Source organism: Drosophila virilis, chromosome 2, assembly GCF_030788295.1.
Source record: "Drosophila virilis strain 15010-1051.87 chromosome 2, Dvir_AGI_RSII-ME, whole genome shotgun sequence".
Lineage (NCBI taxonomy): Eukaryota > Metazoa > Arthropoda > Insecta > Diptera > Drosophilidae > Drosophila > Drosophila virilis.
In genome coordinates this window covers 16075746-16096242 of record NC_091544.1, presented here as the reverse complement: position 1 = coordinate 16096242, position 20497 = coordinate 16075746, and the positions used below count along the sequence as shown (strand labels likewise).

General features: G+C 42.1%; 2 protein-coding genes across 2 annotated transcripts in view; both read right to left on the bottom strand.

Moving 5' to 3' along the window:
* Positions 1–20497, bottom strand: part of LOC6631239 (pneumococcal serine-rich repeat protein) — a 117870-nt gene that overhangs the window by 22232 nt on the left and 75141 nt on the right. The window contains 6 exon segments of the mRNA XM_032437670.2: positions 39–150; positions 378–526; positions 890–1084; positions 1211–1354; positions 2013–2250; positions 6911–7038. Of these exon segments, the coding sequence (XP_032293561.1) occupies positions 39–150; positions 378–526; positions 890–1084; positions 1211–1354; positions 2013–2250; positions 6911–7038 (966 nt within the window).
* Obp85a (Odorant-binding protein 85a) lies at positions 13115–19476 on the bottom strand. Its single transcript, XM_032437672.2, has 4 exons — positions 17329–19476; positions 17146–17274; positions 16933–17098; positions 13115–16862 (listed from the first exon to the last, which is right to left on the bottom strand). Exons 1-4 carry the CDS (start codon positions 17344–17346, stop codon positions 16648–16650), a joined length of 528 nt encoding a protein of 175 aa, XP_032293563.1. The 5' UTR covers positions 17347–19476; the 3' UTR covers positions 13115–16647.

Sequence of the window (20497 nt, the reverse complement as noted above, 5' to 3'; positions counted from 1 at the left end):
AACAATCGGGGCCAAGATAAATATTATAAGAGACTCACATTTCACGTCCAACTGCACCGACAGCTGCTCTGAGGTGCCCACCGAGTTCTGTGCCTGGCAGGTGTACAGTCCGGCGTCGCGACGTCCAACAGGACGCAACTGCAGCGTTTCCTAGAGAGAGACGGGTAGAAGATGGAAAGAGAGAGATGGCAATTTAATACAATTACAAATTTCTGCTACACTTTAGATAAATAAGGCAAGCGACGTCGAAATTTCGTAGCAACATAAACAACAAGCTGGAGTAGAACCTGGCTGCCAGGATGCCATGCTGCCGGTTTGCTCAGGATAATGGGTTTGCTATAGAGAGTTAAGGGGGAGGGAGGCCGATGCTGTCTTACCTGCAAGCTGGCTATCTCGGAGCGTCCGGCACGTCGCCAAACGATGCTGGCCGGCGGATTGGCATCGGCCACGCAGCGCAGAACAAGCGCATCCTTATCCTCTTCCAAGTCGATTTCCGGTGAGCCAATTAGACGAATGGTTGGCGCGTCTGCAAAAGGCATAAGAAGGGGATGAGAAGAAGAGCAATAGTTGACTTTCAAGCAGAACAAGCACAAGAAACAAGTCAACAAGCAACTAACATTGAAGTTGTCCTTCTGCTCGTCTTGGGGCCAAAAATCTTGAATTGCTTAACAAAACAGGAAATTGCTGCAAATTGTGGCTAATTGAATTGTTACAGCTGTTTGCCATGTCCTTTTAGTTTTTGACTTTAAGCCAAATGCAACGTAATGCAATCAGCTCAACCGACCAAGCTAAGGACCATGCCCAAGGGACGCGCTCCTTCGTCTAGCCGGAGACTGGTGACTAAACTTTTCTTTGCTTGTTTTTGCTATCATTTGTTTTTTGGACTTACATTTGACATCGAGACGGGCCTCCACTGGCACCGATTTGGCTTCGTAGTTCTCATGGAACGCCACACAGCGCAGTATGTCGCCGTGTCGCTCGCGCATTGCAGACACCTGCACCACTGAGGTGGCTGACCAGGTGCGTGTATTGTCCGGTTCGGTGGCATTCAGTTGCGGGTGTATGGGCGAGATTTCCTGGTCGCCTGTCGAGAGCAAATCGTTCAAATTAATTAACACGACTATGTCACAGCCAGACAAGATAACAACTGCAATCAAAGGATAACAACTGCCAGCACCAACCCCCATCTCCGCACAGCCCCGCTACTTACCCAAATACCATTTGAGCGTTGCAGGCGGATTACCATAATGTGAGGCGCATTTCACAGTCGCCACCGCGCCGGCGTCTACCGTGATGTTGTGGCCCGGCGGCAGCGGTGCACTCTCAAACTCCAGACGTGGACGTTGTGGCGCCACTAAATGAGTGTGTGGGAAAAACAGGAAAGAAATGGTATACACAGATTAGTAATACGGCTCTTGGGGTCAGAAATAAATGTCAGCACTGCGAGCAGCTCGTGAATAAATTTAATAAAATCCTTCAACGAGTGCCCATTATCCATATATCGAATGAAGCATGCGTTTTTAAAATAATCCACATAGCTCTGTAGGATACTAAATATCGTAATTGATGAACTTGTCCGATTTCGATTACATTTTCAAAAACAAGCAAGGAATTTTCTTGTAGAAAGTGTCCAATTAAGAGATACCCCCTCTTGGGCCAGATCATATGTATATTTTATATACTTAACTTAATCTAAGTTGATTTCTTAATATATTCATTCACCCTTTATAAGTCCAGACTTGGCGAATATAAGATCATATAATATATAATATTTGATTATGCTGATCAAATTTAAATAAAAATAACATGATTCTCTTTAATAAAATATAATATATAAAATCGGACAAGTCTCCTTTAAGGATTTAATCATTTGTAACTCAGTTCGAAATCTTTTTGTGGGAAAGATATATTGAATTAGAACTGCTACCAGTTGCATTTTTAGGATGAAGCCCAAACATTAATCATACGCCACGTTGGGCGACATTGATTTCAGCTGCTGGATTAACACTCACCACGTACAACCAATCGCACCGGTTGACTGGTCAGCGCGTCCTGTGCGGTAAAATCACTGGCCGTCACTTGACACTCCCACAGGCCGTCGTCAAAGTCCAGGGTGGCCGAGCGTATCCACAGGGAGCAGTCACCGCCGATTTGCATGGGCGGCGGCGGATGTAGATCCAGTTGTAAGGCGCCATTGCCACTCAGTGGACGTGCGGCCCATTCGTATTTCTTCGGGTAGATGCCCACTGGCTGTTAGATGCGAGGAGAGAGGGAGAAGAATCTTGCATTACTAAAGCAGCTAAAACAATGGAGTGGGAGGACCATGATGAGGATGATGTGAATGTGGATGGAAACGAAATGCTGTGGGCGGGATACTGGACATCGACATGTTTAGCATGTTTAACTTTTCGATGTAGTCAGGCGTATAATTTTGCCGTACGCACATACACACACAGACACACTCACACACAGAGTCACAGAAACAGACAGATATATGTATTTCCAGAGAATGTAGCCAGCAGGTTGGCTTTTGAATGGCGCTGACCCAACCCATTGACCCGGCCAAACCCTACCCGCCTCGCCCCGGCCAGCTGCCTGTCTGCTAACATTTTCAACTACGTGTCATTTAGCTCCGCTTACAGGGATCGTTTTCCTTGTTGCCGTTTCTAAATTGGCATTAGTTTGTTTGCTAATTGGAAATTAAATTACAATTAGTGATCTTTGAGCATGGCATCGTTCCCATTTAAGTATTTATGTTCAATGCCACGCCCCCCTCGTGTGTCCGGCTGTATCCAGTCGAGAATGTTTCCATAGCTACCTAATTGCGTTCACGTTGTCCGACTGCCGGCTTTCAGGTTGCTTAGCCCTTGAACCATTAAAATGTCTGCTCATCTAATGGGTTAAATTAATTGTACACTGTAGTCACCACAAAAGGGTCAATAGCATCGGGTATGCAGCTCTATAAACAATTAATTATTCTTTTATGTTTTTATTTTGAGGGAATTTCACAGCATTGCAATTTAGGGATTTTGCAGCACAATAGGTTAGACAGGCAGAGAGACGGCTAAAATATTGCATAACATTTTATGTGACTGGTTTGGCTCCAACATTTGGTCGAACGGCACGCGTAATATTCGCATATTCGTATTCAGTATTCGTACAGTTATGCAAATGGATTCATTTGCATTCGACATTAGCTACGGCCAAAAGGCATTTCCATTTGAGAATTATTTAAATTATTATTTCATTTTCGTTTCGACATTTTTGTGTGTGCTATCTTGGCCAACCATCGTCTGGTCAGCTGCAGCTGCGTTGGTCGGAGAACCGGGGTTAAGCGAATCTATCTGTGTTATTCTGGGTGTGCCTCTTGGCTAAAGTACAAAGCGAATGATGTTCAATACTGTTGGCCAGGCTCTGCCAATTGTCAAAATAACAATTTGGAAAGCCAGCAAATATTTTGTTGTCTCCTAGTTGCTGCTTGAATGTGTATGTTTGTGACCATTTGTATGTGTGTGTGTGTGTGTGTGTGTGTGTGTGTGTGTGTGTGTGTGTGTGTCGGTTGTGCTTGTGGTAACCGCCCTCAAAGTGAACTAAATCGTTTCCAATCGACATTATCTTCTATACCACAACATACCGCATTGTTCTGTTTTCCTTGTCAGTTATTTTTTTCTTATTTATACTGTGTACTCAAATTGAGCACGAGTTTACTTGTGTATCAGAGCATAATAGTTTCTGTCTTTGAATATATACCATATGGATAAATATGAATTAATAAATTCTTAGGTAGTTCATATTTGCCTGACTGCCTGTCAAATAAGTAACCTTATAAAATATTTGAAATTATTATTTGTAAATGGATTCATAAAATACTTTAAATTTTCAATTATGCCCTCGAAGTGAAAAAAATCTAGCATCTAACACTTCTATCGGCACGCCGAATAATTAATACCCTTGCAGATTGAACATTTTTTTCGGGAATGGTATGAATATCTTAAAAACAATAAGATTTTTATACATGAAACTACTTTAAGACCGATTGTTCCTGTATCAGCTTTATGATATAATGGTCCGCTCCAATCAATTCCACCATACTGCGTGCAACAGAAATAGGGAAGCAAAGTTTCATGACTATACTCAGCTTCAAATACTGAGAGACTAGTTCGCATAAAAAGAGACAGACGGACAGAAAAACATACGGACATGAATATATCAACTAGGCTATTGCCTAGTTGATACTGACCAACAAAATGTATACCTTAGTTGGTTGGGGATGTCTCCTTTTATGCGTTATACATTTCGAGACAAAATTACAAAAGCTTCTGCAAGGCTATAAGAACAGGGTATTTAATAGCTGATCAATAGTCGTAGGCATTTTTAGTAGATGATATTTATGTGTGGCATAAAATTGCTATGTCCAAATTATGTACATCTGAATAGCTACAAAGCTAAGAGACAGTTAAGCACTTTTGCAATTGGCCCACAACTATTCGCCTTCGATTAATGGACCTTTTCGTGTCGCTCTTACTTGGCCCATTTGTTGCTTGTCTCTGAGGATATTTGGGGACGAGGTAAGTTGTTCAAACGATTCTCGAATGTGCCTCCTTATAAACATTTTGCACAATAAGTATTTATGGACTGTACTTAGCCTCAATTGAAGTGGAAGCTCCACAGTTTGGACAGACATGAAAGTTGTCTACTTACGATAACTATACAAAAAATATTATATGGAATGCCATACAAATGCCCTGCAAAAATGGGCAAGCGAATTTTGAGAGCAAACACACAAGCAAAACCAACAATTGCTATAAATATTCAAAAATAGGGTGAACTTTAAATGAAAGCGAACACAACGCAGCAACAATCTGCGTGTGCTCATGTTTGTGTATGTGTGTGTAAGGGTTGTACACGTAAAGGACACTCGACGCATGCAAATGCCCTGCTTGGCTATGCCCATCTATGTGTTTTGCTGCATGGCAGCTCCTTAGTGTCCTAGAGACACAAGCCATGTAAACATTTAAGTATATGCTGCAAATCGAGGCAATGCGCTGCGATGCGATCCGTTGCGATGTGCAGCATATGAAAAAGTGCATTTGAAATGCTTTGTGATTTTTGTCATGCAAGTAGCCTGAAACACCAGCCCCCACCACACCCCGTAGTGTATTTGATTTTCCAGAGCCAGCTTCATGGATCGCAAGGAGTGATACAAGTGAGAGAGAGAGAGAGAGGGATAAAGGGAGATGGACAGGGGCAGACGGAAAAGAAGCATCTGAAAGTTATGCTATGAATGCCATGACTAACAAGTAGCAAAATCATATTCAAGCTAAAGATAAACCGAGCCTCTCATATGCCTTGGACTCGGGCCAACCCAATAATGAGTCCACTCTGCTTGGTATCGTACAGAATATTTTCGACTGCTATGCAAATTAACACGTAGATGTTTTGATTCTAAGCCAAAAAGCAATAGCCCACAAGACCAAAACATGACGTCTCACCAGAGAACTAACATACAAAGAAAAGAAAAAGAGGCAGATCAACTGGAAGATACCCTGCTGCCACCCATAACACACGCTCTTATACTAATCGAAAGTTATCAGTTGTCACTCTGTGTTTGTCATCTGCGGCTACATTTGAAATTATGAAAATTATTAAATATTGTGGGAGAATGCACAGTTTTTTTTTCTTAATGCAGTATTTGCAAAATAATTTTCTTATAAATAATTAAGGAGCTAATTTTTTTTTGTGTGCAAAAGTTCAAATATATTGAAATATATATCAAATATATTAATATTTACTATTTCGAATAATCAAATTATTCAAAAAATATACTCTCGTTACACTTTTAAGCAAATATATTGAAACCAGAGCTTGTTTGAAAATTTCGGAAAATATATGAAAACTTTTTGGTGCTTAGTCGTATTGATCTGAAATGTTCTTTAATTAATTAACCATTATAAACAGAAATACGATTACAGACTTAAAAGAAATAGATATCTTCAAATACACCCGGTATTTAAGGACCAGTTTAGTTTCAAATGGTCTAATCAAGTCTTAATGTTACATAAAATCATTTAACTCTCATTTTACATCTCACAGCAGCATACGCAATTTAATTTTATTTTACAGAAACTCACACACATACATTTTGTTGGCTTTTAAAATGTTTGCTTCTTTAGTTATTTCAAGTCAACAAGCTAGCAAAGAGCAAAGGACCAAAGCTAGCAATTAGCTAGCTTGCCTGAGCCTTTTGGAGGTTCATTAAATGGAAATTGCAGGATTATTGCATGGATACATTGAAGTAATTCTTTTTTTTTTTTTTAATGTAAAAGTTTGCCATATTTGGAAAACAGGTTAAAACAATGCAGATCTCTGGTTGAATTTGGGAAATAGTGCCGAAGAGTACTGTTAGATATGTACTGCTGGTCGTAATAGCGTTTCCATGTAGCGCGGCGGCGAATCTAATTGAGTTCATATGTATGTGTATGCACATGTGTGTAACCGCCCAAGGCTTCGGTGCGTGCTGTCACGCATTTTCGATTAAAACTTTGGCCAGCAATATGGCCCAATCAAAGCGCGGTCGGCTCAACAAAGAAACGCTGTCCAGGGGCATATCAATAGCGAGAGTAAAGCTCACAGCTTTGCCACAAGCTCAGCGGCTTGTATTATCTCGTCCTGCCGAAGGGCGTAAATTACTTTTGGCACATGTGCCTAGGCTGGCAGCTAAAACAACACTTAATTGAACCACAGGACGCGCCATGCATATGAAATGACTTTCAGTAAATGTTATGTCTGCGTATGTGTATATACTAAGGATATTTATAAAGTGCAAGCAAACACTAGCCTTCATATAATATATGAATTAAATGGACAATGTCAATATGTGTGACTAGTTTACCTTATCTAACTAGATTACCTTGTTATCCTTTTGCCAGGAGCACGAGCCGCGCTTATCGATTACTTTGCATGTGAGCAACGCGTCCTCGCGTGGATTAACCTCCGTGTATTTGGGCTGCTCGGAGAATCGTTGAAAGCACTCCATTCCTGCAAAGGAAATGAAAACACGCCAAATGAACATCGTGGAATATAACGTGGGCATAAAATATACGCTCGAATGGACCGAGCTGTTTACTGTGCAATAATCTCATAGTATACCCCGAGCTCCCAGATCAACCCTTAACACTTATCTGCGTTACACCTCGCGCGCATTGTTAATAAGGCAACGCGTTGACATTGCTGCACAGCATAATAAATAAACAGCACTATCCTTGCTCAGCACCCACTCCGCTACACAGCTCTCTGGCTTGTCGCGCATGTAAGTATGCTATATTTTTTAATATCTCTCGCTGCGTCCTGCATTTGTCACGCACGCGGGCAATTATCAACGGCACTCGCTGCGGCAAGCGCACTGCGGCTGCCATTTGCTTATCTTTGCACTTGCCACGCCCAACACGGGCGCTTCATTATCATTTGGGCTTGCGTTGCTCTTACATACACTTACAAAGAGTTCTTTAAGTTTTTATATGTAATCTATGTAACGTATTGCCAACGGGTTTGGTTAGACTTAATATGTTGCATGCGAACTGTTGTTTCAGGTTCATTAAATTGCGAATTTCTGCAAGCTTAAATGTCTGTATTTAGGTATCTTATATAATTACAGTTATTTAATCCAGTTTAAATTTAACAAAAAAATAGTTTTTTATTTGCATTATATTACAATGCCGTGGTTAAAAAACAGCTGGGTTTTAGTTTCACTGTAATGAAAATTGTTGTACTGCACAAATGCGAATCCTTTTGGAAGCCGCATTTATTTTGACAGATATTTGAATATCATATATTCTTAAAATATAAAAATTCATTTTGATTCTCGAACGTGAGTTTTACAGCCCAGGGTGCCACATTATTATTTGTATTATTATTTTAATTATGAAATCGTATTTTTTCACCTTTAAAATACTAGTCTGGGATTTAAATATGATCCTCGTTTTTCAGTTGCCTGCATTGGTCAGATATAACTTTCTTGATTTCATTTGAAATTATCTCAAGCATATACTCAGTTAGTTAGCAGTTTTCGCTTATATATAGCCTACAAGAGATTCGCAGTGCATTTAATCTTCGGCGCCTCGTAACTGTTCTTCATTAGCCACTCGCAGTGAATTTATGTTAATTGCTGGCATGTTGAATATTTTCTTCGCTCTTGCACTCAATTACACCAATTACAGGAGGAAATTACACGCTCTGCTTGCGCACGATAAAAGCAGGTGCTGAAGCCGAAGCTGCCACGTGAGGTGAACCAGCTCTTAATGACTCGGAAACTGAGAGATGCCAGAGAAACGGGCAGTTAAAATTGGAGCCGAAGCTAGGCCTTTGAACTCTATGGCTGTCTTCACTTCTGGCAAGTGACATAGGCTAATCAAAGCCTTTTATATTTTTAAAAACAATTTGCATAATATCTAACCACAAGCACCAAACAGAACGCACCACAAACCAATAGGCACAGTGCGTGGTTTCCACTCGTTGGAAGTTGTTGGTTTTGTTTTATGCGCTCTGAATTTCTTGGTCAGCTCACCTGTCTTGCCAACTGCCGCTTATATATGGCCACCAATAAACAAGCATAAATAAACACTCGCATGCGTCGGCATGTGTGTATGCACTTTTGTATGTCTGAGTGTGTGATTATATGTGTGTGTGAGTGTGGGATTATGCGTGTGTGTGTTTGTGCGTGTTACTTAAAGCCGACGTTGTTTCTTGTGTGCTGACAACACGTGACCGCCGCTAGCTGCTGGGTTTCGTCATTTTTGACATGGCTTCACAAATACACGCACGCACATCCTCACTCACACACACGTGCAAAGGCGCACACATGAGAATGCGCGCATACACTTACGCAATGATTTATTATGCGTGATTGGCGTGATTGCCACTTTGATGCTTTATTTCATCTTCCCGTTGTTGTAACCGTTCGCCTGGCCTACCCCTCAATGTTGCAGTCGAACCAGACGGACGCCTGCCACCTGCCCCACTGCCTCCTGTTGCTATTGTTGCCCGCTGTTCGCTGCCCGCTGTTTGGGTTTTATCGTTTCTCGTTTATAAATTGGCTTTGTATTTCAATTACGATTGCAGCCACCATCGTGGGGCATGCAACATGCACCATTGACCCATTGGCCGGCGGCCATTGTTGCCACACATTCCGGATTGGCTGCATTCTCGCGCTCATATCGGCTCATTTGGCATGCGAACCAGCTTTGCTGTTGACATGTTGCTGCCAATGCTGCTGCTGACATGTGATTTATGCGACCATGGCAAGTTGCAACAAAGTTGTTGCTTCAAGTTTTTATACAAAATTCAAACATGACTGTCAAGACATGGCCGCTACTTAATTGAAAGGCATTGTTGCGCAAAGATTTGCAGAGTACATGCTAAAGCCGCAGACAAATAAATAAAAACAATTCCAAAGAACAACGGGAAAGAGTGCCTATTTGCATACGACAAATAAAAATATTAAAAATAAATAAGTCCCCAACGAAATGTAAACTCACAGAAGCTTTACAGTGAGTGGGACAAAGGCACGCAAAAAAAAAAGTAGAAAAAAAGTAAAATAAAATAAATAAACAGAAGAAGAGAAAAATAACTTACTTTGGCACTGCTGGAAATTAAATACTCTTGCGAACAAATAATCTGATCTTAGCCAGACAAGAGTGTTTTTCAAATAACTGCATTTAAAGCCGATTATCTCTTAATAGATAAAAGATAGCCGACAGGTTTTTTAGTAAAATAATATAACAGATACTATCAAAATATAAGAAATTCCTTATTAAGGCTATTTTTTAACATGAAAGTAACTGCAGTAACAATATGCCAAGATTAATTTCAATTGTTTTTAAAATAAGAACCTTTTGTTTATCATGTCATTTAAATGCTGATCAACAACAAATGATCAAAATGTAGAAGCCACTGCTAGAGTATACAAAGGGACGACATAGATATAGATATGAAGGAAATGGGCATTGGCGTGGCAACAACTCCCAATTTGAATCCCCCACTTCAGCTGCGATTGCAGTTTTAGCTGCCAGCCTGGGCATGCCTCGTCCTGTTGCAAAAGCCCTCAAGTGCGTGCCGCTGAGTGCTGCTTACAGCTTCTCTTTTTTGTTGCTGTTGTTGCAACTGTTGTTGCTGCCTGTGTTGCTGCTGCTGGCGATGCCCGCGCGCGCGTGCCACGCTCAAGTGGCGTTTGTGCTTTGTGTAGTATGCTCTCGTCTCTTGCGCTTAGTCCGCGCTCAGTTCGGCGTTCCACGTTTCGAGTGCGCGACGTGCCTGCGCACAGCCAACAAGGATAACAATTACTCTAGCAGCATGTCCGTCAATTGTGTCCCAACTGTCTGCCGTACACTTTTCGCTATGCGCCTTTTTTTATTTCAGTTCTCCATTTTTCGTTTCTTTTTATTTATTTTCAATTGTTTAGAGCTTAAATACTTTGCTCGGGCCCCTTTAAATACACACGCTTTTTGCTGTGAACAACGCGTGTGCTGCTGCTCTTCAGCATGTCAGCGGCAGATTCGTCTGGTGCCTGCCGCTGTTTACTTTGGATGATGCATTGCAGCGTAATAATTTCACGTAGACGTCCGCAGCATAAGCCTCGGTGGCTGCTGTAAAAGGGGTCAACTGGGCGCCTCTCAGTTGCAGCTGGCCAACTATAAAACAGCTGCCAAAGTGTTTGTCGTACTACGTTACTCATACGACGAGTGGGCTCCAGGGCAGCTGCCAGCTGTGCTCTCTGTTTCTCTTGTGGCACTAGACAATTTAAGGCCATTTCCCAATGCGAGTTCACACTACAGCGCCTCACTGCCCCGCCCCGCATCGCCCGACACAGACCACCTAGCCTTTAGCTATTCCCAGTGCCAGCTTTGCGCGTTTGAGACCACCTTCCGACTGGCTTTGTCGGTGGCAATCAATGAAAGCAATTTGTGAATCTCTTGTGCAATTCTGTGAAATACAAACGAGCTCAATCCGCAGGCACAACACTCACACGCATTCATACGCACGCACACTTGAGGCGAATTGGCAACTAAGAAGGTTCGATACAAAATTGAATGCAAATCAAATACGGACGATGATTTTGTAAATTTTCAAATTTATAACATAGTAGAAATGCTGAGCGTGGTGCTCCCTTTGTCCAAGAACCAGGCACCCACAGTTACACACACACACACACACACACACACACACACACACACACACACACACACACACACACATGCACACACTGTAACAAATAGACTAATATACCTAACATACGCTGAGTAGGTGCTAAGCAAACATGCAAGCCATGGGGATTATACAGGGAATACTCGTTTGCTCTACACAAAAAAGGCGAGTCAGGCGCACCCAAAAACAACAACAAGAGAAGCAACAATTACAGCAACAACAGAAACAACATCAACAATTGCGACAGCAACAAGGAACATCAGCAAAGCAAACGCGCAAAACGTTTAGAATCCCTGTGTGGTCCCTAAGCTATAAGCATGTGTGCGTGTGTGCACGTATGTGTGTGTGTGTGTGTGTGTGTGCTAAAATGGTATCCGTGCTTTATCCCTGTGACTGTATGCCGTTGCCCCGAAGCCAGTTATACGGCCACCTACTTAGGCATAATGATATATTTAGCTTGCGAAGTGATTGTTATTTGATATTCAACAGATTTCCTACGCTTTGCTTTTCATGCATAGCTTCCCCGCTCCACAACCCTACAACCAATCCCAGGACTTCCATTCGTCTTATCCAGCTCAATGTGTGCTGTTGCTGTTTTTGTTATTATTTCATAAGCTTCGCTTCTCACGCTTGCCAGGAGTTACCACTAGCTTGTTCGCCCGTCTATTTGAAGTGTTTGTGTCAATAGTGCGTATACGCAATGTGCTTCAGCAGATTTATTATGAGTCCGGTTGGGTCACTTGAGGTCGCCCTACACAAATCCAGGGTTGCCAGCGATTAGCCTATATCTATATATACATACATTAATATACATATAGATAATTTTGGTTCAGGGACGTGTCTTCACAAGCGAAAACGTGCGACAACATTTTCCATTTTCGAAAAGTGATTTACAATTTCAAAACAGACACAAGAGCTGCTGCTGGATCTTTCACCCGCCTCTGACCCTTGCCATTTCCAGCGCTTGTGATCGTTTTGATTTTTATACTCTGTTCTCAAGCGAACAAAAGAGGTGTATTGGCGTTAGGCTAGATTTGGTAAATATGTGTACACTAGCCTAAGACCAAGCATAAGGAATTTTTGTGCCATCCAAAAATCCTTTTCTTCAACTGGCATCCTTTTAGACACTGTGAGAACATTTATGAGGCACAAGACATACAGTCACGCGCACTTACATTTTTAATTCGGTTTGAGGTTATACTGAAGAGAGTGTATCAGCCAGTCGCAAGCTCTCGCCTGCGAAGCTGTTAATTTTTTTCATATTTTCATAGCTCATTGATTGGCGCGCAAAATGGTCTGTAACGCTCTCGTTCGCACAGTTTTTATTATTATTATTGTTATTGCCGTAGTTCTTGTTGTTGCTGCTGTTTGGCACTCGAAATTTATGAATTTATTTGTAGCGGCGAACATGGCTCTTTGATTTATTTTATTGTGCTCTCATATTGTAATATTTCTGCTTGGTTGCCGGGTTGTATTCATATGCCTGTCAAGTGGCCACTTTGGATTAATGCTTTGGCGCTGGTTTATATGTTGTTCCAGTATTATATTTCACTTCGAGCTGTGCCCCACTTGACCAAAAGTTTTATTTACTTTTATATTGCCTAGTCGAGTATATCGATTAGCAGCCGTTGGTAAAGAGTGCACTCCGGGTTTTGAGCCGTGAAATAGCGGCAATATGCAGCAGGCAATGCCCCAGAAATATGAAATATGGGCGCGCATATTTAATCAGTGAAAATCCGACACCGAATGAAATTGGATGGCGACAGGTTTTTCGCGGCGCCGGAAAGCTAGTGTCAAAGGCACGCAAGGCACAGGCAAATAGCTAGAAAGTGTCCAAAGGTAAACCTTTCTCCCCCCCTCACTCATCGCCCACCCGCGCACACATGCCGTGCCGACATTAATATGCAAACGGGATTTTGCCTGTGTCACGGACCGGCCCACCTGGCGTATACGCAACAATTAAAAAAACCACCAGCACGAAACATAGCTAACATGCCAAACAAAAGGGTGCGGAGAAGGTGCGGCTGGTGGTTGCACTGTGTGACAGATAAGCGTAATAACAATTCATTAAAATATATCTAAAATCTGCTGCTTTCAGGGCCATAAACTTTTGATATCTAATGCAACAATTAGCCCCAGACTTGTCAGATTTCGGTCGTATGTGTGTATGTGTCTGAGCGCAAATAAAGCAATTAAAGTGTGGCATGTATGAGAGATAGTGGTGGCACAAATTAAATACCCAGCATATATAGATAAAATATGCGATATATTTAACGCGTGATACGATCTCAGTTTTAATTGTGACAAATTACTCGCCAGTCGGATATTGATTGCGATTAAGATAACGTAAGGGATATTTCCTTAAATTTAGATAGCCGAGAGAAGTAGTTTTCGATTTAGCTCAAAGCTCTGATCTCTCGCCTATTCCTGCATGTAACATTCTCTGCAGAGCTTCAGAGCTGGTGCAGGGTATTCAAAACTTAATTGAAATGGTAGCCAGAATTAAATATAATACAGCACAGACACTGATGCCATGTCACGCCCCATGGCTTCATAGCAATAATCAGGGTTCCCATTCAGAGTTTCATTCATGCAAAGACAAACAGTCAATTTGATGCCTGGTGCTGTATATGTTTGAGTAGATGTGCGTGTCGGTGCGGGTGCGTGTGTCTATGTGTGTATTTGGCTAGCGACTGGAAACTTCCTTGCTTATTAATTAAACTAATTAAATTGCACTTTATTATACACTCAGAAACACAGGCAAACGAATTGGTATTGATTGCCCATGCGGCAGTGGCTGGGGAGCAGGGTCGAACGGCCTTGCTGGACTGGTTGCCAAAACTTTGCTTAAATTAACGCACTTAGCAAAAGTTATGATGGTGATAATCGTAATAATACCCCGCACTCGATGCAAACAGTTCTCGTAACACAAATCAAATTATGTCATTAGCTGCGTGCCAAAAGGCCAAACAAAGTTCCGGCCTTTACTCTTGTGCGCTTTGAATTCGACTCACACAGTTTGATTGATGCGTTGTGCATGCGTGTGTATGGTGATTGAGGAGCCTCTTATGAGTTTGTCAAGCTGATCAAAAGGTTATGTCATTCATGTTGCATTGACTGATGTCAAAGTTCAGCTAATCAGAGAATTGTTTGAATGCTTTTAATTACACAGCCAGACACGTTGGCTTATGTTTTCCTTTCACTCAAAGTAAAATTACAGCTTTGAATGCGCACATCCACACCCACATCCACACACACACACACACACACACAAACACACACATAAATACATACATCTATACATACACACACTCCTACAACTGCGCCATGCGACTTCTCTAGTTTTTTAGCACTTGAGCACGTTAGCCACCGTCTCGTCATTCCTCTAGCCTTGGCCCCGCCCTGAGGGCGTTGCTCACTTTGTCGCGCGTCTTTTGCAGGCACTTAATGTGCCGCATCCTCACACAGCCCAGCACCCCCACAGTGCGCTACCCTTTAACGGTTGCCTAAAAACAATGCAAATGCAGGCGTCGCAGATGCAACAGCAGCAACAACAATCAGAGGCGCGGGTGCAATCACAACGAATAACGAACAGGACGAGCGACACTGGAGACAAGCAAATTTCAGCACGGAAGCGGAAGTCATTGTTGGCGCACAATGGCGAACGCGTCGCAATTATAATAATTTTGATTGCACACCCTCGCTTCTTGCATAGCGCCACAAGCCAGCAGCCAACAGCCAGCTTGTTATTGTTGGCAGTGGTTGCATGAATTATGCAGTTTCCTTGTCCCGCCAGTCGCCCCAAGGGGCTGTTTGACTGCACAGACCAGCCAGACTCACACGTGCAACATCCCTGAGGCAGGACTACTATTATTATATTTTTATTTCTAGTGAATTTTTATTTTAATTACGAGCACTCGACGTCTTTTATTCGACTCGTTGGCTGCGTTGGTGCCCGGCTGTGGCAAAGAGAAGCGCCAAGCTAAGCTAATTAGCTGGCACACAAATGAGGCAATACCTAGTGGTCATTAGGTACTTGAGTAGCGGCAACTCATTTGCAAGGCGTTGCCAGCGTTGGCCATTCTTGGCCGGTATTTGGCTCGTCTTGGCCAGACTTTGTCTGAAAAATAATTTTCTTGAAAGCTGGCCAAAACGTGCGCTTTGATTTGGCTAAGTAAACTGTAAAACTGTAAAACTCTACAAAGCCGCAAATGGAAAAGGCTACAAAATTGCTCTGAGATTTTGTCTCTGTATATGTGTGTGTGTGTGTGTGTGTGTGTGTGTGTGTGTGTGTGTGTGTGTGTGTAACTTGGCTATCATTTGCTTTTAATTTGACTTGAGGGCGTAATTAAAGAAAAATGCAAAAGCTCTTTGATTGCCAGTTGGTGGCGCTGGCAATGGCATTGAGGGGGCTGAAAATGCAAATCAAAGCAAGACAAACGCAAAGTAAAAGATGTGGAAAAGACTTAACGAAGAAGATAGCGAGTGAGAGAGAAATCTAGAAATCGAGTAATGTGGTAATTGTTTTAAGACTCATGAACAAACACGAGCAGAGCCTTAAAGGAAATTCCATTTAACCTGACGCTGAGGGGCCTGCAATATGGCTCAAGCTGCCTGCTGGCTGTTGGCTGTTGGCAGGCGCTGAGAGGCACTGGACTAACACATAAATTTGCCTTTGTTTCAGTTGCATAACATGTCCTGTGACACACACACACTCACACATACACAGCGACACCGACGCCAGTCAACCTTTACTGCTGACTCGGTTTCAGGGATGTGCAAAAATAAAGAAAAAAGTTTAAAACGCGAAAAACAACTAAAAACGTTGCAAGCGGCAACTTCCGACTACGACATGCTCTATCACACAGTGTATTTAAAAGGGAAAACTTACAGAATGATTGCGTGGCAACATTATCTAAGGTCACATACAAAAATTCATCAGCAATAAACCCTATTTTATGTGGCATATCCGAGCATGCAACCTTATTTCTTGCGGACAGACGGACATTGCATAAAGCCAATGCAACCTTTTTTACGGTTCCAACAGTGTATATAAAACCAAGTGCCACAACGCTTGGAAGTTTGAAGGAGCAGACGAAGTTATGCAAAGTCAGCAGCAGCGGACATTGACATGCGAGCACATCTGCATGTGTGTATGTATGTAAGGGAGATTCAATTTGCAGTTTTGACACTGCAGCATAGAAGTCCAGGACACACACACATGTAAAACTAACCCACACAGTGAGCAAAGTCAAATTGCCATATTTCATCTATGACTTTTATGACTTTTTCTTTTATTTTGAAACGCTTTTTTTCTTTGCGTCAGTGCAACACAAATTTATATGCATGCAGGACTTTAATACATTTCATTTACACGTATCACCTTTTTGGCTGCTTTTTGCCCAGAGGTGTGCCTGCATGTGTGTGTGTTCGTGTGTCCATATACTCCTACGAAAGATTCGTTTCAATGTCATCCACGCACTTCGTAAAGAATGTTTGAGCCATGTGGCATTGGGCGCTGGGCGAGTAGAACTGCTTGGGGCACTTCTGCATCGCATGGATGCGTACACAGATGGTCACGTGCAACGCGAACGGGTTGCATTTCTCCTCAATGAATTCAATATCCGGCAGATGCAGAGCAAAGCGAGCTGCGTGCTGTGCGCCTGCAAGTAGGCAACGCTCTTTTTAAAACCACTTTTCCCGCTTGCTCTGGCTAACCGGGCGGCGACTTACGATAGGCTTCGCACTTAGCATAGGCATCGAACATAAAGGCAACGGTTGTGGCTTTTGGCTGTGGCAGTATATGCTCCAAGTTCTGCCTTACACGGCCCATGTCCAGGCGAAATGGCGGATCCACATCAATATAGCCAGAGCCTATATAATTGCACTCTTCCAGGCACTGCAAAAACTTTAAAGATTTGCTTTGATTTAAGCAGCACAGCTTACCATGTTGATGGTATAGAGCTCGGCGAAGGTAAAGTGACGATCTTTGGGCAACTTTAAGCTGTCACGACAATCTGCATAGCCTGTGTCCAAGCTGGGACGCGTCAACTGACAACAGCTAGCCGACAGGCGCTGTCAAGGATTGAATGCTTTTATATACTGCCTTTAGATGTGTCTGTCACTTACTGTGGCATTAGCACGCATCTCCTTGCAGCTCAGCTCGGGCTCGGCATTAGCAAAAATAAAGAGCAATAGCTGAAATCGTTTAACTCGAATAAAAATGTAGATTCTGGATTTTGGTACACGACTTGAAACTTTGTGTTAAATTTGGTATGGACTGAATACATAAAGATTAGCTGAAAATTGTGTGTGGTTTAAACCTGAGAATGTTGAAGAGTATTCTTATGTTCTTCAAATCTGAATGGTACATTTTCTCAAACTTGTTAAAATCATTTTCGCCAGTATACCAGATACCAGTCTATATTGAAAAACTCGATAAAAGGCTATTCCAGATAATAAAAATGAATTCCAACAGATGAAATGAAATAGTGATTTTAATTTATATTTAACTGTAAAATATTTAGAGCAGAATAATTTCGGTATATTAATTGTTTGTAATTTGACAAAAAGTGCAGCTGTGCTAGACACACATTTTCAAGTATGTAAATTTAATATTAGGAGGTACTCACAAGCGTTAGTAGGTGCGTTATTTGGAGTGTTGCCTTCATTGTTAGATTGAAAGAGCGACTGTCATGACCACATTTGAATTGTATTAACGTTTAATTGAATGATTCCGGATGTGGCATCAAATGGCGCACATTTCACGGACGTTGCGCGCTCTTTGCATTACTTTTGCCAATTAAAATAAATTAAATCATCAAAGTGGCCAATTAGCGTGCGTGCCATTTACATTTGATTGGGCAGATAGACAGACGGGGCGATGAGTCTATCGCTCTGGCAAATATTTTAATTGGCAGGCAGCAGCAAAGGCCAAAAATAATTTGAACTATTCACAAAGGACGTCTTCTAATTTATGGGCGTTTCAATCAAACAAGCACTGGGCCAGGTCAGATGGGCACAAGTACAGGCCAAGACCTTGGCCAGCGGTAGGACATCGATGACGCCGTCCATGGCCATGATTAATATTGGTGGCACGCAAGCATCACGCATACGCAGCGTTGGCGTCCAACAACACAAGGTCAGAGTCAGCCAACGGACTGGCAAGTGGCGTTCGAGCCAAGTAAATAAATTGTTTGCCGTTGTTAACTAAATTTTGATTACCAGCCAGCAGGGGGCGTCTCGCAAAGGGAGTTGAGTTGATTCTTGGCCCTGGCAACACTATTTCTTGATTTATTGATATGCTAATTGAGTGTTTGCACGTTGCCCCCTTTTTAAATACCAGCGATGACTTTTTTTCTGCGCGTCCTTATTTGTGTGTGTATGTGTGTGTGTCTATATGTGTGCGTGGTGTTTGTCTGCGCTTGTTGAGCTGTGTGTGTGACCGGTCAAAATTATGAGCCATGGCACGCAATTTGCATGGCAAGTGTTGTTCAAATTAATTGTAAATGGTTGTAATTTGCTGTTGCTGTTGCCATTGCCGTTGCCATTGCCGTTGCCGTTGTTCGCCATTCGCGTTTACAGTTTAATAGCAGCTTACACGATCCCAATTCTCAACTTGCCTCCTTTATGTGGCAGCTTTAATTAATTTATGGCCATGTCTACCCGCAGGCAGCCACGCCCGCCCCTGGTAAAGGCGCCGTCATTTTGGACTTTGAGCGTGTTTAACGTGACGTATGAGTGATTTATGTTGATGGAGTGCACACGTTAAGCAATGGCCTTTTGACACAGTTAAACTGTCAATTGTCAATCGTCACATTTTGTTGGAATAGACCCGTGTTAATTTTATTCCGAGCAAATACAGATATTGCAATTTAGATCAAATAAAGCTATTGACTATTTTCACTTTTTTATATGTACTTATATGTATACTTCCACCTCAAACTAATTTGTAGGCTTGATTTCAGATTTTTCCAGATTTACGATTAAGCTGAGGTAAGTAATGTTGGCTTTCGTATTATCATAAAATTATTCATTGGTGATTGTGATGAAGCTTCATCGGTAGCTTGACAGCAGTCCTTTTCAATGATTTCAAGAAAATATTTATTTTCTATTAGATTATTTACTCGAACAGTGCTTTCTGTCACTCTGATTCTCTGCTATGCTTGCATAGCGCGAATAATTTAAAAGCTCCACTGCTACGGAGCCTTTCGTTTTCGATTATACTAGATACGTGCAAAGCGACTCTGCAGGCAACTGCAATAAATGAATAAGAGTAGTGAAGCATATTCCATACTTCAATATATGTGGCATACCATATATATTTATATATACTACAGATTTCGTGTTTTTTAACCCACAATCTAAGCACAGTTTTTTGGTAGAAATATATGTAGTACATTTGATTCCGCTGCGTGGAGCTTACTCTTTCCTATTGCTACACAGCGGGATACACACACACCCACGCACACACACTGGCACAAACATGTGTAAGCTGTGATTTTTTGCACAACTCTGGGATTTGCTGGCATAATTACTTAAACACAAGTGGGAATTATTCGCCTACAGTTGGATTTGTATGCCTCGTTGCCTAGTTTATCGTTGTGGCTGCTGCTCATGTTGGAGAAATTATATTCATGGGCCGGGATGCGTGGTTAGCTGGGATGGCTCTTTTTTAATGAAATTATTTGCTATTACGCTTAGTTTACTACAACGTCTGCCCCAGAGCTTATACATATCCTGCCACCAGCGGCGACGCAGGCATCCTTGCAACGTCGCTGAGGCACGCAATTTAATTATATTTCCTACTTCGTGGTGAACAAGTAGTTGTATGTGAGTGTGTACGAGTGTGTATGGGCTGCCGAAATTAGTATGAAATTGTTAATGCGATAACAGATTGCCTTAGCGCGTGTGTGCATCTGTGTATGTATGTAAAGTTGCTAGGCAGCTTGCTATGGGAGGCAGCAGAAAAAAAGGAGAAACATTTCCTGGCAAGTAAATTTGATAGCGCCCAAACTGATTTAAGTGCGCCGTAAGCCCATTCGAGGCGATTTACTTTTTCGGCAATTTCCCTCGTTGAGGAAAATTCATTAGGTTTTGAAGCATGTGCAGCAACTACTTCTGCCGCTGGCTAGTGGCACTCGCACTTTAAGAGATTCATTTTCCCCATGCCACATTAATCGTGCCTTAACCAGCTGATGCGTTGCCTGCCAAGTGCTCCTAGTGCTTCGAATGCTCCCGGAGCTAAGGTGAGAAATTCATTGAAGATGCATTTGCGGTAAACGCTGGGGCGTGTGCA